This window comes from Argiope bruennichi, chromosome 1, assembly GCF_947563725.1.
Source record: "Argiope bruennichi chromosome 1, qqArgBrue1.1, whole genome shotgun sequence".
NCBI lineage: Eukaryota > Metazoa > Arthropoda > Arachnida > Araneae > Araneidae > Argiope > Argiope bruennichi.
Window position 1 is genome coordinate 15,428,071 of NC_079151.1, and position 18,343 is coordinate 15,446,413.

At 30.8% G+C, this 18,343-nt stretch overlaps 1 protein-coding gene across 1 annotated transcript in view; it reads left to right on the top strand.

The window, feature by feature from the left end:
- LOC129978635 (uncharacterized) overlaps positions 1 to 18,137 on the top strand; it is a 28,913-nt gene extending 10,776 nt beyond the window's left edge. The window contains exons 2-7 of the mRNA XM_056090651.1: positions 250 to 352; positions 7,275 to 7,408; positions 11,301 to 11,397; positions 12,659 to 12,846; positions 14,105 to 14,225; positions 16,994 to 18,137. Of these exons, the coding sequence (XP_055946626.1) occupies positions 250 to 352; positions 7,275 to 7,408; positions 11,301 to 11,397; positions 12,659 to 12,846; positions 14,105 to 14,225; positions 16,994 to 17,234 (884 nt within the window). The 3' untranslated portion in view covers positions 17,235 to 18,137. The remainder of the gene's footprint in view (positions 1 to 249; positions 353 to 7,274; positions 7,409 to 11,300; positions 11,398 to 12,658; positions 12,847 to 14,104; positions 14,226 to 16,993) is intronic.
- Positions 18,138 to 18,343: the final 206 nt, after the last annotated feature.

Below are 18,343 nucleotides of genomic sequence, written 5' to 3' on the forward strand. Positions count from 1 at the left end.
AATGAAACTAGACTAATTTCCATCGGTTGTCTGTCACTTGAGCTTAGTCGCATTTGTGCTCACTCATTAAATAGTGTTATTTGCGCTCAAGCATTAAAATAGCTGCAGTATTATAAAGTTTATATTTATATATAAGTTATATATAACTAGTTAATGAGTGAGCTTAAGTTCCACAATCCCTTTTCATCTGACTCTGGTTTCCCATGAAGTGAGAGAAAGCATTTAAAGGTTCATTCCTTTTCTTTGCAGGTGTGTTGGCTCAGGAAGAGGAGTGTGACGATGCTGCCATGCGACGATGTCGCCGTGAAGGTTTGGAAGCCATAGATGGGCGCAAGGACAATGATCCTTGCAAGTGAGAAAATTTTAATTAATAATTGGCAAAAGCACGCAAGTGAATGTTTCAATGGATGTTTATTAAGATGGATTCCATCATAATATTTATAAACATTGTATTGTATCAATTGTGCATCAAACTGAATTTAAAAATATTTTTAAAGCTAAGAGGAAATAAGATTCATATCAGTAAGAAAATCATTTTTTTTTTAAATAATGCAAAGCAATTTTGTAAGATAATTATTTTGGAAGATATGAACATCTATTTTCGTAGGTAAATCATTGCGATTACCCATCTAGCGACAGTTACGCCTAATTTTTCACTCGATTTTCTCATTTTTAAGCTTAATTTTTCATTCGATTTTATCATTTTTAAGCCTAATTTTTCACTCTTTTCTGTTTGAAGCCTATTTCTTATTTCTATATTATATATCTTCTGTCCTCTGAATGAACTTTTCGGTGACATAGTGAACACTTTCCAGAATATGTCTAGTAACAATTTGGGCATCCATTAATTATATAAGGTCTTGTAATTATATAGTGTTGTAAGCAAAGCGTTGTAGCTGTAAAAACGTTCATTGAAGAAGTCTGTAATTCATAAGATATTTTGTTAACATTTGACTGTTGCCATTCGACAGTGAGTAATAAGAGAAATTTCTGTGCTGCATGCATTAATGTTTCTCTATTTAAAGACTACATACAATCGTCATTCTAAATAATATTTTCTTATGCAGATTCCTTCGTTATAGCATATTTTACATTTAAAGAAAACACACTTCAAAATAGTTTTCGATAAAAAGAAGCGGCATATGTGCAAAATTCTATGAATATCTCAGAAAAAAAGGCGAGTGTTATTTTTAAATTATTACTTAAAAGATAAAATTAATTTTGAACATTTCTATTTCAGCATGCAGCCCAAATACAAGTTTATATCGGAATAGTATTACAAGTGATTAGGAAATCTATTATTGTAAAAATAGTATACATTTTATAATCGCTTGTACCTAATTAGGAAATTAAAAGTAATAGCAAAAATATTTTATATATTTGCTTCCAGAGAGATTGCGAAATTTTTGCTTTTCCTTTTGTACAGAAGAGATACACTTTTAAGTCTTATTTTCTCGGAATATATAGACAGGAAGGTGAACTGGAAAATACTTAGAAATGACCACCATGATAGAGCTGATTGAACAATATGCAATTCTACTGCACATGAAATAAGTTTTGATTCTTAACGGCACTAAAATAAAGATAGGAGGGGGAGGGATTTTTTTTTTCAATCAGCACTTACAAATAAGAAAATAGCGCTATTAAGCAATTCCCATTTTCTTTTTCCTGGAAGGAAATTAAGGGGAATTTCTATTATTGATATCTAATATACAAACTTTTTGCATCATATTATATCACCTCTGAAGCGAGCATTCCCCCCTCCCCCTTCAGTGCGTGGGAGGCTAACAATAAAATAATTCCGTGGTATTTTACGCAACAGCAGCTTCAATCGGAAACAGTATCTTTTTCCACCGACAAGAGGACTCAGTGGTGCGGAACGGACTTTTGAGGGATAGAATAGTAAGTGCCTGGCACATAGAAGGAACGGAAAACGATTGACGCAAGAATATTTCAAAAGGCATTCTCTACTCTCGCTTGAAAGAATTACCTTTTCCGTTTCATTGCTCACGGCCGGCAATGATTTGTCATTATTCAATAACGATGTGGTAGGATTGCCGGTGATCAGCATGATCTTGAAATGTTAATTTTACCATTAAAAAGTAATCATGAGATATTTTATAGTCTTTGTTATGCTCCTTAATTCAAATTCTGCTATAACTTATATGAATTTGCTTGTATGCTTATAATTTTAAGTTTCAAGCTATTCTCTCTGAAGTTTATTACCATTCTTTGAAGATCAACTAATTTTCCGTTCACAACTTGTAGCAAGATTTTTTTTATCCAATATTTCTTTCACATGCTAAGCTTTCACTTGCATGCATTCACTTAAAAAACAATCACTTAAGCTCTTCGAAAAATTACCCCAGATTCGCAATGAGTTACTTCAACTGCCAGCCTATGATCCTGCTGTGCCCAGTTTTAGGAAGAGACCTAGGGGCTGCAACTCCCAATATTTACGTTAATTTTCAGTCCATAAAAAAACAGGAGACTTCTCTAACTCCGTTGCCAATCTGGTAGATTAAAAAATTTTCAAAAATATTACTGTTTTGGCCCTGGATATCTACGATGACTTGGGTGAAATTTTCCGGATTTTTTCAAAAATAACTAACTAAAATAGTTAATTAAATCAATCCCCATAATAAAAGGCATGTGCAAGTAAGTTCTCTATTCCCCCATAAATAATCAAAATATTATTTTTCTGTTAATAATTGTATTATAACAATTTAATAATTATACCAAATTTCATGACGTTAGAACTTTAGGCGCTCGTCTAAACTAATTTCAATTAATTTTAATCTTTCCCTAAACTTACAAATTATAATTGCTATTCCAAATTATGATCTGAAGGTGCTCGTGACCACTTAGTCACATCTTGGAACTCCGAAGCATTATGACGTTGCTGTTACTAAGTTGTGGGGAGTTTTTTCCTTGTATGTCTAGCATATTATTAATGTTTGGCATATTATTTTTTTGCCATAGTTCATTGTGGATGTTCATCACAACGAAATCTCTAGCATTATTTATTAGAACTGCATTTTAAAAATTTGTTTATGAACTCGGGCAATCGACCAGATTTTCAGGGACTGATTGATAAAATGATATTAAGAGATCCACTTTACTGATTTCATAAATCTTGAATCAAAGATAGCAAAGCATACTAGTGCCTAAAGAATATACAAGTTGGCCGTAAAACTTTTGGAACTCGACTAAAAGACCCAAATGTAATCCAATTTGGTCTATGTACTATCCTATTTATACGGGGGGGGGGTGCAATTTTCATCACAAACTGCATTATGACATTATCCATGCAATTAATTTCTACTCAAAGCAATTGAATGATTCATAATTGATACTACAGATTTTATTTTGTCATTGCTAAGCATGCTATTCTAGGAGTTACAATCAGAAAAATAAAAAATGCTGTTGAAGCAAGGAAATGAACAGTTAATTATCTGTCTGTTCGTAAAATGCTGCTGTTTAAACGTTCTTATACTAATTTCCAGTACGATTAAGTGCTCCATTTTAAATGGTGGGTTGTAATCACCAACGCTTTGTTTACTAACAAAGTTAAGAAACACTCTATAAGTCTGTGAAATAAAGAAGCCAATGGCTGGATCGTCAGCACTCGTTTTTTAAGACCCAAAACGGACACCTTCTTCTTCCGTACAGCCAACCAACCCGCCACCACTGAATGTAGCAGCATCGACAGACCCCCAAAACGGACACCAAAGGGAGTCGATTGTAAACATGCTTGAACTTTTGACTTTTGCTATAAATGATGATGATTGATGTCTGTTAAAACACAAGAGGATTCTGTAAGTCCCGCATACAACAATGATTTTTGTTCGCAATTTCATGAAGAATAGAATGCAAATTATCACTTTATAGAATGTTATAGAATACGGTTAAACGTTTTTTACTTCCTTGGAAGCTATAAATTGCAGATTAATTTGAAAATTTACATAACGGCATCAACTTGTACATTTTGAATACTCATATCTCTAATAGAAGTTGTCTATTCAATTTCACTATTTGAAAAATGAGCAGAGTAAATTCATTGAACTAAATGCTTCAAAGATTCCAAATTAAAATACGAAGTGGAAATCTTTAAGTAATTACACTTTTCTCTGATTAATTGATTTGCTCATCTATTTGTGTAGTGCCATATTGCTGTGATGGTAAAAAGTTTTGCATAAATCAGGATCCTGTGGTTTGAATAATATGGAAATTAATTTCGGTTGTATTTGACAGAAAAAAAATTGTTACTATCAAGCACCAAATAAACCAAACATCTCATTGTGTGGCGACCTCCTTGACCTTCAGCAATATTTTTATTAAATCTGTCTAAAACTTCTAAAATGATATATAATAATAGAACAAGTGTTTTATTAAGTTGAACACAAACGTATAATGAATGCAACTGAATTATGCAATAATTTTTCAAAACTTTAAATAAAAACAAAAAATTTATAAAGAGTAATTTTAATAACAGAGTGAAAATTATAAATTCTCATTGATTTTTTGCTGTGTATAAAAATTATTATAAGTAAAATATGCATGACAGGAAAACCTATTCCGTTCAGTCACATTCGGTCAAAGGAAAATTCAATAAGCGAAAGACGTCTCGAAAGTAATCTCGATCATTTTCTCTAATAATTTCAGAAACTGACTGCATATCGGAGGGAAAAAACCAACACTTCCCATTCTATCCAGCAAAAAGACAGTGAAGTGGAAATCAAATTGGATAATTTAATGAATTATTTTCACTAAATTATTTCCTTTTATTCATTTTCGGGTCAAAATAAACAATCGAGAGTTTCAAATTTGAAATTCGTGATTCGATTACATGATACAAGTTACTTGAGAAATGTGAAACTACCGAAACTAGTTTGATGGTCTTGTCAGTGAGATAAGAAACCTGCAGCCATGCGACTTGTGAATTGATTACTATTCTCTAAAAAATACGGAAATAAAAAAAGTGTTGCTTATATTTTTACTTAAAACAGGGTCATTGCAAAAATAAGCATGTATGTAGACGAATCATGATGGTTCTTTAATATTTTGTTATATGTATACAGGGTTTGAAAATGAAAATGAGAAAATTTTACAATCCTAAAAATAGCAGGTTATGAAATGAAGAATAAATTTGAAATGATTTCATTTAAAGCAATAAATATGATCACTTATACTGCGAAAAGTATTCGGTCTACTCTTACAGTCGATGTTAAGTAGATATAGAATGGATAGCTGCTTAAAAACATTTTATAAAGACAACAGCAATACCTATGAGGCCATGCTACGTGCAAATCCAGCTCATCCTCAGTATACACTGAATCGTAAACAAATTCACACATATATAAAAATACATTTCATCAATTTTCCTAATACTGTTACAGTGACATATGCGACATATGCTCATCCAATATTATAACAATAAAATTTTATTAAACAAATTGCAAGTTATTAAAAAATTTTAAAAAAAATAGTATTTTCTTAAAACTTCAGACGAAAAGGAAGTGAAACGAAATTAAACATGATTTAAGGAATGGTGCATCCATTCTTGTTGACCAGTTCATAAGTACGAGTTCCCATTGAAGAAATTAAATCTTACATAGCTTTGAGGTTTGATTTTTTACCATACATTCATTTTCGATGATTCTCTTCAGTTCATTTACAGAAAAATGTTGTCTTCCATTACTGTAAATTTTGAGATACTTGATGCCCCAAAGATCCTCTGTTTGGTTTAGATCTGAGCTACATGCTGGCTTCTCGAGAACTTTTATAGTTTAAGAATTGAGCCTAACTTTTGTGTTGTTTGTAATGTGAATTGAAGTACTGTCTTGCTGAAATCTCCATAAAGGATCTCTTTGAAGCTCAATGTCAACAGGTTATCTTCCATTGTCTTAATACAATGTTGGGATATTTGGAATCTACTGAGAAAGTACAGAAAAATTTGTCCATTGCAGCAAAAGGCTGCCACCAAGACACCGTTTCGTCTGCAGCTTGAAAAAAAAAAAGTTCCCTACGTAGGTTATAGCCTACGATAGTTCAGATGGCCCAGCCATTTTGACATCTATATTCCATTTTTTTCATCGTTCAAAGTCACTGTTTGTCATTTCGATCCAACTCTCCAACTGACTAATGAATTTATAATCCACAGATTCTTTGTGACTTATGATGTGACTTCGAATTTTTTTTTTCCTTTTGCAATAAACAATTGTTCCTCTATTCAAAATTCGTGGTTATAAGTAAATGCCTATAAATTTTGAGGATGATTTATACCGAGCAACAGCAGTTTGTTTACGTTATCCCATGCAGATATTCGAACTGGGAATTTTTTTCCCATTTTAGTAATTGAAAAGCTAGAAAATTTTGGATTTTAAAGTTTTTACCGGGGAGTGTTTAAAGTAGATGTAAAACGTAGTACGCTGAAAAGTCGATTTTTTTTTTTCAAAAATATCAAATATTTTTTAATGTAACATTCTTAATTTCTGTAAGGTCATGTTCATAAACCAGTTTGAATATTGCTTTTATGTTTATTTGTTGGGAAATTACACTAATTTTTATATTAGCATAATATGTGTTTTAATGCTATATCGCATCTTTGTATGCGATTTTCACAAATTCTAAACTTTGGTACAAAAAAAATTAAAATTAAAATGTGATGTATATTTTTTGTTCATGTTTGATATAATAATTTCTCAATATGCTCTCCAATTTTTTGAATTAGAGAATAAATAATCTGTTCATTTGAAAATATTCCACAGTTGATTTAATGCTTCACAATAAGGAAAAATTGAAAATTTCGTATTATTTATTATTCGAATCCTGTTATGTATCATTTGAATCATTCATATTTAAAGATTGGATATAAATACAGTTTTAATTCAGGGTCTAGATAAATAGAAGGTTTTTCTTTTTATATATCTTTAGCCAAAAATCCCACATTTTTTCCAATTTTGAACAAAAAAATATATAGATTTTTAAATGATACATGTTAGTTTTATCAGATTCCAAAACATACCACTTCCAATCTATTTTACGCAAAAATGTAAAAATATGGGAATTTTAGAACATTAAAAATATCATCCAGAACGCAGTCACTTAAATCTTATTCCAAAGATTCTTAAATTCATCAATATATCTGTGTTTTTAAGAGACAACTCAAATATATCTGTTTGCATTTTTATATCAGAAAGTATTTCTAACTACAGCGAAATAGTCACATGCTTCATTAGCTCTAAAATTAACACAATTTCCTTTTTGTGCAGGACCATTCGCAAGAACTTCGATTGTCTTTTATGGCAGACGTCGATGTGTTTGGATAAAGATGAGCAAGATGAGAACAGGGAATCCATCATGAAAATGTGGAGATATTTGCAAAGTTTCTGCGAATCAGAAGGAAGTGAGGGCTCCTTTATTATTATTATTCTATTATTTTACAAATATTTATAATAAATCGAAAGATATATTGCGAACAAGATAATTTTATGACCCTTTTCTGTACATAACGAATACTTCAAAAGATTTGAATTTTATCAATCGCTGTTTTGCTGGCTTTATATAGTTCAATTTAATGATTATATCGCACACCTCAGAACTTTGCTTATTTAATAAATCTGTGAACTTTCATAACATTTTCTCAAGTAAGTTTAAATGTTTCAAAATCAAATTTCGTCTTTTAAATTGTTCTCTAATGTTTTCTTTACTATATCAAGAAAATAATTCTGTTAACTGAAATACGTTAAAAGTACATAATAACATAACAGCTTAGGTTTTCTCTCTAATCATGGCACTAAACAACTAATTTTTAAATCGTAAGATAGACATATACTTCCAGCAGAAAAATGTTTAAAATATTATGAAGAATTAAATTTCATGATGTTACCACTCTTCTGCTTTTAAAAATATATCTTTGAAATTTATTATTGTGAACCAAGCAACAACTATATTGAAGAAAAGCCTTGACTAGTTGATCTTCCTCAAGGCAGCTATGAAACTATGTAAGATAGTAATACTCAAAGTTTCATAACTCGGTCAATTTCAATCGAAAAGAATGTGAGGGGGAGCGTCCATACCGGTGGGAATGCATTCCTATCTACTTTCTCATACACTGAGTGCATAATGCACTTCAAAATGTAGAGGAGAAAACTAAGTGTTGTCCAAGTCGATACACTTCTACTTTCTTGTATACGAAGCATATAGAAATAATTGTTATCGTCAAAAATTCAAACTCGAGATTTTGACAAATTTTCGAATTTTAGATTTCCCTGCGTTCGAAAAACACACTTTTGGTATTAAGTCTGTCCGTCTGTGACAAAGATAACTAAAAAATGCTTTGAGCAAGACGGATAAAATTTGATACATGGTTTTTACACCAAATTTGCAGATTTTTACTAAATTTTGAACAAAATATATTCACAGAAGATCTGTCTATCTGGCTGTTCCAGTTAAAGATAAACACGGTAACTTACAAAACAGAGAGAACTAGATGGATAAAATTATGTGCACAGATATTTATATTTTGTACATAATTTGTGACATAGATTGTGTACATAATTTGTGCATTTATAGTAAAGACACTTATCAAATTTTGAGAAATAACCAACAAGAGGTTCACCTTTTCCCAGTCTGTACTTTCAGTAGCATGTAAACGCAATAAATTAAATATGTTAAATTTAGTATGTGATACCGATACGATTATAGTTTTGTATGGAATTTTGGTTTCAATCGATTCGGAAAAATTCATCTAAGACAAAAATTCATCTTTATAAGAGAGTATGCTAGAAAGTTTTTGAGAGACCATTCCCATTGGTTGATTTATTGCACTCACATATTCAAAACTACAATCGGATTTAGCTATTTTGCCGCTGTAGGCATTGCACATTATAAGGCATCCCTCTATCAAAATTGATCAATTAATTTTCATATTTCAACATATTTTTAACATGTTAATAATTTATTTTATGTTAATCATTTTTATTTTATTAATTTGGTCGAAATACAATTTTTATCAAATGGTATAATGGTTATTATGAGGACTCACCAGCATCCTCATTTATACGCCATGTTATTGAAGTTAAGTTTCGGTATTTAATAATATTTAAATAACTGAGTGAACATGATGCGACAAATAAGGATTTGACTAATTATGCTTGGCTTAGCTTAGTTATATTAATGTCCCGTTTTAAAGCAACATTAGGGCGGATACGAGGTTTTGGAACGGATACCTCGTAATTTTGTACCGAGGTCGGATGACGAAGACGACATCTGAACTAGTACCCTTTCTCCAAACTTCCACACCACTCCAACGGGACAATTATGTTTGATAAAGTGTTAATAATATCCCAATATTTCAATATTTATACAATTTATGTTTTTACAAACTTATTTGTTTGACTACTATGAAAATAAAATCTTTAAATCGACAGTCTTGTGATCCTGTCTCAATCTAAAGGTTCTAAGTACCTGCCTAGCTTCTAAATTTCGCCCTCGCAAAAAATGCAAACCGACAGAATATTAACACTTGAATACAAAATTTGATACAAATTTACAGTTCTAATGATAAATCTGAATGTTGAATTTTATCTGTTTAATTACTTACAGTTTCCAGCAATCGCTCCTACACAGATATAGTAGGATAAACACACAAAATTTTCATAGAGAAATTTCGTTCAAAGTTTTATGAAAATCTGCAAATTTCATAGAAAAAGAATATACCTCATTTCACGCCTGCAGCAGTAGCATTTTGATGTAACTGACTGGCCTAAATTCAAGAACTGAGATTTTCGGATCTAGGAAAGTATAAAACAATAAAATTCCTCAAACTTTTGAAGCCGAGATTTAGTTTTATGATTTTCATTCTAACTTCATATATGAGAAAGTGAAAAGGTATTAATTACAGAGATATTTTTAACAATTTATTCGCTAAATTCGGCAAATTAATTTTTAAGAGTAACTAAATACAGACTTTCTTATTTGAAACTGCTGTCAGATGATTAAGGAGATATGACTGCGACTTCACAATAAACTAGCCGGAATGGTCTCTCACAAAATTTCTCTTATATTCTCTAATAAAGGTGAATTTTTGTCTACACCAAAATCTGGCGCAGAACTATATTTGTAATCACAATATCCCATACCGAATCTGACATATTTTTTAAGGTCCTTGCATTTTTAAGTTGTCGCGTTTACATGTTTCTGAAAATACAGACTGATAGATGGCGCCATATCACAGTTGAATATGGGTCACAATTTCACAAGAGTCTGCACTACAGATGTTAAAGCCATATACCAAATTTTATCTATCTAGCTCTCTTTGCTTTGTAGTTACTGCTTTAATTTTTAATCGAACCGCTGACAGACTTCCTCTGAATGGATTTTCTCAAAATTTGATTGAAATCTATAAATTTTGAGTCAAGACCATATATCTGTTTAGCTCAAAGTGTTTTAGAGTTTTGTCGCAGATAGAAAAACAGATAGATCTAATATTAAAGACGTGAGAACTCGGAGAGGTCTAAAATGTGAAAGTTCATAAAAATCTCGAGTACAAGTTTTTTAACAATTACAATGCATTCTCTATATTTCGTATACGAGGACAGAAGGAAGTAATAAAGGGGGGATAATGAAAATTATTTCTCGAATTTACAATCTTTCGATTATGAAAATAAAACATTGCCCAAATCATAATAATCTCAAATTGAAGGGCCGACTCATTGTATCAGTTAGCTTAGAAATTTTTCGTTCTCTCTGATTCGGAAGAATTTATAGAATATTATTAAAAGTATTATAAATGCCTCACCTTCCTTGTCGAAATTAAAAGGCCAGTGACAAGGAATTTTATCCTATATTTTGTTTTTCAACAATATTTACATTGAATGCTAATATATATACAGGATATTCGGCGGCTATGGTGTGACTTATTTATAAGATAATGCCATTTATATGTTTACATTGAATAAATCATCATTCTGAATTAAAATTTAAAGAAAAAAATGGGTCTCCTTTTGCATCCTAGTGAAGTGCTCTGCGAAGCATCTAATTCTCACAGATATCTCATAATACCATTTATAAACCCTCTTAATAATGATTGAGAAAAAAAGTTTACAATCTATGAGAGAAAACAATTTATAAATTGTGAAACAATTGATTATCAGTAAGATAGTTTGCATTCTTTATATAAATAAAATGAGTGATAAGCATATGAAAGGGAAAAAATTGTTACAATATGCAAATTTCTGTATTCTTTATTATATTCTCCAAAAGAAAATGCGATCATATATTTTATCCCTTTCCAGACTGGTACACGAAGAGTTGCTTCCAAAGGGAAGATGTGAAAAGATGTGAAGGACTTCTACCTGCAAGAGGTTACTCCATAGACACCACTTCTTGCAGGTAATATTTTTGTTATTGACATTTTTAGGCAAATACTGCAGTAATCTATGGCAAAATATATTATATTATTTATTCAAATCAAATTTGAATTAAAAAGTATTCAAATTGGATTGATTTTTACTTCAAATCATTATCATTAACACTTAAACCAACAAGGTTATTTAATAAAACGATTCAAGGTTAACTCGGTGTAAATATGCTCTTGCCATAAAAAAAGAATGTTCATTTGAAAGCTTAAGGTAAATGACTACGCTTAAAATGGATGTTTTATGAAAACATATATTTTTTTTCATTTCATATTTTTAATCTTTAAACAGTTTTCTCTATAAACCGTTTGGATTTTAATGTACAACTTTACGTGCTTAAATGCTATTTTCTCAAATTCTAATTTTTGGTAGAATTCTTTTTAAAACAAACTTTATAGATTAAAATCTAATTTACTTTTTTTTCCTGCCCAAATTTAGTCTAATCATTTTCTCAATATGTTCTGTAGTTCTTGAAAACTGTAGAAAAATCAATCGATTCATTAAAAAAAATTCCATAGTTAGTTTCAACATGAGTTAAGTTGAATCAGGTTATTGCAAATTAAAATGTGTATATAAGCGAAATAAAAGAAAAGGTGAAAATCTTAATTCGAAGTTAATGATTAGCAAAAGCATGCGATTGAGTACTTTGATGAAGGAGTTTGAATTCTGTCATAACATTTCAAAACCGATTAAGTATGGAACATTATTAAAAGTACTGACGATCGTCGTTGTAAGATAACTGTTTCGGAAAATATGAATATTAATTTCTGTAGGCAAGTCATTACGATTACTTCTGATATGGTTACGATTAAACCTATTCCTGCGCTTAATTAACTTCCTATTTGAAACTTATTTATTGATTTCTTTGATACCTTCCTCTGATTCAGTGGAATTTTCGGTGACGCGGTGAACACTCTCCAGAACATTTCTAAAAACATTTTGGGCTTTTATTAATTAGCTAAGCAAAGTGACGAATTCAGTGCATGCAACTATAAAAATGTTCAATGAAAAAGCTTAAAATTTGTATGATGATTTGTTTGCATTTGATTGTTGCCATTCGAAATAAGTAATAAGAGAGATTACTGCGTCACGTACGTTAGCGTTATATATATATATATATATATATATATATATATATATATATATATATATATATATATATATATATATATATATACAGATTTCTGTGCTCATTTCTCTCCAGTCTTAGCAATGACTTCTGTTGTCTTTTCCAGAGCTTTTTCAAGCTTCCGTGACTGCGTGTCCACAGTGGTGTTGGTAGACTGTTCAGCTTCAGACCGCAGACTCTTCGGAACTTACCTCATGGAGAAAGGGCAGCAGAGAGCTTGGAACTGCCCGCGCAGCACAAGATCTCCGAACAGCGCACCGTTAGCTGCCCAGGATGTCACAGACATAGGATCTTGTAAATTTGCTTTCTATTTTTTTTAAAAAAAATTAAAATGATTATTGCAAATTAATATTTTTTTTTCATCCGTCATAACCGATCTTGTATAAAATAAGAAAAAAAAACTAATAATTCTATTATAAAATACGAAAAGAATTTTTTTCAAGTCCCACTATACAAAAAGAACATAAGATTTGTGAAGCATACTTATTGCTATTTACAAACATTATCTTTATAATTAATTAAAATGGTTTTTCTTTTGATCACTTCAAAACTATTAACTAGAAATTCATAATACACTAGTGTGCTTGTATGCTATTTTTAGAAAAACTGAAATAAGTCCAAATTATTGACTTTTTAAGTAGTAAAACTATTAATATTTAATATATTTTTTTAAAATGCCAATGTGTTATTTGAAAGATTGTACGACACGAATTTAATTGAATCAGTCTATTACAAATTGTTGAGATACGAATCAAAAATGTATATACTACGAAATAAAAGCAAAAGTGAAGCGAAAATACTTCTTCGGAGATAACGTACAAAAAAAAGAAGTTTTCTTTAAAATTGTTTTGAGAAAAGAGATTGAATTTCATAATAAGATTGTTTCACGTTGAACAAAAAAATATTGAAATATATATATATATAATATACAAAAATGAAATTGATATTATTAAAAGGGCAATTTTTTAATTTTAAGATAATGTAAAAGCAACTTTTGTGAGATAATAGTTTGGGAAGATATGAATATTAGTTTCCAAAAGCAACTCATCACGATTACCCATCTGGCAACAATAAGCCTATTTTCGTGTACGATTAAACTTTGTTTGATGCTTGTTTCTAACATCATGATTTCGTTTACATATTCTATGCTGAATTAAATTTTTTTGTCGACATCCCAAAATTCCTAATAATATTTTACAGCTTCATTAATTAGTTAAACGAAGTTCTAAAATAAATGCAGCTGTGAAAACGTTCAATGAAGCTGTCTGAAATACCTGTTTGACATTTCGTTTGCATTTGAGTGTTGCCCTTTGACAATAAATAATAAGTATTATTTCTGTGCTACGTACTTTAACATTTCATTTATATAGATTTATTGTCGAAAATGCATATTAAGTATAATTTCGAAAATAATTTTTATAGCTTTCTGAGCAGTAAAATTAACTTCACGATTATAAAAAAGATAAAGATGTTAGAGATGAACGTATTTAGAATAAAATGACAGTACCAAAATCCGAGTAAAAATATTAATATTGTTCCTTTTCATTTGCAGACGGTTCGTGCTCATTGGATTCCCGTACTGATTTGGAAGAGTGTCGAACGACCTTTTACTCAGCGCAAAGGGAGGCTCGAAATAGAAACGACAGTGACATGAGGCATCATGGAACATGTTGGTGTGTATAAAATGTTTCATAATGCTCACATTAGAAACTATCAATTTGAATATTCTACTAAATTAGCCACCTTTGGCGATAATCTTGTTCGCTCAGGATTTTTTAAATGTTAAGCGATTAAAAATGAAATTATTTAAAATCATAAATCACACAATGTATAAGTAATAAATGCATGAGTTTTAAAAGGTTAATGGAGTCAATGTGAATTTGATGACTGATGTTGCAAGCGCTATTAGATAATATTGAATTGTATTCTTTATATAAAAGAATTAATTATTGCTGAATGTTTGTCGGGAAAATAACAGCATAAAGTAAGACATGATGAATTACCGAAGACATGATGAAAGGCTGCTGCTTATAATCTGTGTATTTTCTGTAGGCGGTTCAAGGTCACATTTTGTACCTCGTTACTGGTTGCCTGACTCGCAACTCTGAGCCAGATAACAGTGTCACTCTTTTTTTTTTTTTTTTTTTTTTTTTTTTTTTTACTCAGCTGTTAAGGTATCCCGAAGGTAAGATATCCCCGAAACGTTCTGTTGTGGAAAAAACAAGCTTTGGCAACGGAGAAGGAGAAAGAGTGAAGAGTAGGTAAAACTAGTGTCCGTGAGACGATTACAGAAATTACACAGACTATAGTATAGACGGTTTTGCCATTCTAGAGCAAGCAATTCAGGATGTATAAGACGCTTTACTAAATATATATGAAAACCAAGAAATGGATAATTTTATAAAAGACGATGATACCTCGGGTTTATTAAATTGAATTAAACAATTTAGACTTTTGTGTTCGTTAGCTATTTAATATAAAATACTAAATTGCATTCATCCATACGCATGTTGGTGCAAACAAAAGATTTTCATCTAGCATCCGCACTTGATTTTTTTACAAAATTGTGAAACATTCTTTAAGACGCTCCTCTCGGATAAATCCTTAAATGAAACTATTATTGATTCTAGCAAAGTTAAATCTGCGGCTGATTTTAAATTAACATAACATGGCCCCGCATAAAAAGAAAAACTAGCGAAATTTTCATCGCATACTCTCGATAAACGTGCATTAAATATCAAATATATCGTAAAAGCTAGACATGAAACATCAATTCATTCAATTATTTTCTTTTACTGAAATAATAAAATAAATCTTCTTTTGTCGCCGATCGAAGTCAAAACAATTCAAGAGTCATTTGCCTTGTTCGGAAATTTTCGATTTTGACGAGAGACTGTAGATATATACTAAACAGGATTCACAAATCCTGTACTACAGGATTCACAAATCCTGTAGAAATATACTAAACCATGACATAGGTATCCATTCAGAAAATGGATGCATCATAGAAAATTCTGACCCCAGAAAAATTTTAGCCGAGCAATGATTACCAAGAATAAACACGTCTTTCCGCAGCTGGGTCACAGGTGAATTAGGATTTCTGTAACTACCAGCCACTCATTCAAATACCCAGCGATGTTTGCTCTTCAATAAGATTCTTTTGTCTCCGACTGCACCCCTCAGATCCCCAATTGTAATGAAGGTTCTTTTATTTATAATGTCTTTGTAAATGTGGGAACTCCAACTAGCGATAAGGAAAGACGCTTTTAGTCCCATGGTTATTAATTTATACATTTAGCTAAATGAATACAATACCAAAAGTGTTGATCGTACTTCTATGAAAAGAATTTTACATAGACCTAAATATAAGCAAAGCGGGGGAAAGAACCATCATTTATTTTTATGATACATCAGCCATTCATTTCCAATATTGGGATTGTTAATTTCCATTGTTGTCTCTTGTTGAATAGCTGGTTGCATTTTACTCTCATTTCAATGAATGCATTTCGAGATTTCACATAGCTAATGTTACAACGGCATTTAAGCGATTTGTGTGCATATGACTATGTTTGAAAAGGGGAAACATTTTCACTTTTCCTGTTCATCAAATATGTTCTTTATTTTTTATTTATTTATTTGTGTGTGTGTGTGTGTGTGCGCGCGCGCGCGCGCGCGTGTGTGTGTGTGTGTGTGTGTGTGTGTGTGTGTATGTGTGTGTGTATGTGTGTGTGTGTGCATGTTTTCACATCTCATAATTATTTTGTTTCTTTCTCCATGGCTTAAGAATTATATATATTTGAGGGAAATCTTTCATTTCCTTCAAATTTTCAAACACTAGCTTAGTAAAAATAAATTTTACATTTCTACAGTATTTTTTGAATAACGTTATAGATTTATTTTTAATATTATTCGATCTAACTCAATTAGTTTCAACCTATCTGCTATAATGCTTAAAAATTAAGATTTTTTTTTTTTTACGTTAAGAAAATATTTTTTACGTTAAGTAAGAAAGTTTTACATTAAGAAAATATATAAATGTTGAAGTATTCAGCAGATTATAATTTAAGTATTTAAAATTGTAATTACAATAAACTCTCGATTTTCAGCGGTTTTAATCCTAAAATGTAGTTAAAAAATTAATCAGAAATAAAAGGATGCGTTCTAATTTTTTAAAATGCACTTCCAAAAGGCCGATTTTTTTAAAAGGTAAACTAGCAAATTTATCAGTACAGAAGTCATCTGTTTACTCACCCATAATTGCATGTGCACATTTACAATTGTAAATAAAATATGATCAAAAATTTTTTTCTTCTTGCGAACTGTTGTAGCGACACTCAATTGCGTGGATAATCCAGATGAACTGTATTTTGTTTGAAAATCTATAATGTTAACCTTGCCTATACTGAGTTTCTAATTCATCTCATCATTTCCTTCCTAACAGTGCGCTAGTGCATTACGAAGAATGCGTAAAGAAAACCTTGAGGAGTTGGTGTGGCGACACCAGCAGAGCGAAAACAGAAGCCAGAAATATTATTGCTGATATGAAGGAACGCTTTCCAAATCACAGCTGCGAGGACCACACCGAGACAGAATGTTCTTCAGCCCCAGTGATGCTGGTTGTCGCTGGATTACCTCTCATCACCATGCTGATCCTCCTCTACGTACAAAGATCTGTTCTCTAAATCTCACCATCTTTCCTGCATTCTCAGCATAGCAGTAAAGACAACCATTCGTGGATCAAGAGTTTTGTCCACAGAGCCGAGATGTCTTAAGACAGTACAATATTATTTTTTTGTGAAGTCTAACTATAAAAAATTTTATGACTTCTTCTATTGCAGGCCTGCAGTAGGAATGCTTTTTTTCGTGGATTAATGATTCCGTAAGAAAAAAAAAAGAATCGTTTATTCTCTTTTATTGGGAGTTTATTTTTGAAGCTCGATAAACTTTAATAAAACCCTTTGAATATGAGCTTTTAAATATTGCATCCATGCTACACTGTTTGTTGAATAAACTCATACTAACGGGGTTTTTTTTTTTTTTTCATAAAAGATTTGAAAAATCACGAAGGAAATTCTTCAGATATACATTAATATACTAATATAAACCTTTAACGCCACGAAAGGTTAATAAAACACTGGCAAAGTCACGTCTGTCTTGATCGACAAAATTAGAATTTTTAAAAAACCTTCCATTGGCATTTTATTAATTCGTTTTATTTTACAAATAGATGTATTTTATTAAATATCTTTTTGATTGTCCTTAATTCTTATTTTGATTCCCTGCTTATACTGGAGAGCAGAAAAAGATTCTTCGCTTGTGGCTATGATCGCATTTTTTTTAAACTTGAAATGGAGTCATAACTGGAGAAAATTGGAAAGTTTGCAAAATGTTGGTGGTTATAAGCTTCATTTAATCCTTTAATTACAATCTGATTTAATCCCTTAAGAACAATTATGACGACAAATTATTCAAAGGGAATGTTTGGCATCTTATATTTATCATTGTAAATCTGTGTCTTATATAACAAAACATTTTTTCGTGTAACAAGTGCAACGTCTCATAAATAAAATATTCTTAGTAATAAATGTGTTGGCGGCTATGTAATTTCCCACACACTATGTTTTGGATATATATGTTCTAGCTAATGGATTGATTTCTGTATTAGAAAGTATAATTGAGATTATACATTTAGTTTATCCACTACCTCTTATGATCATTAAAAAAAAAAGAGCGAATTAAAAAAAATCTAATCTGAAGGTTGTTTTCGTGCATTGGTTCAAAGACAACCCTT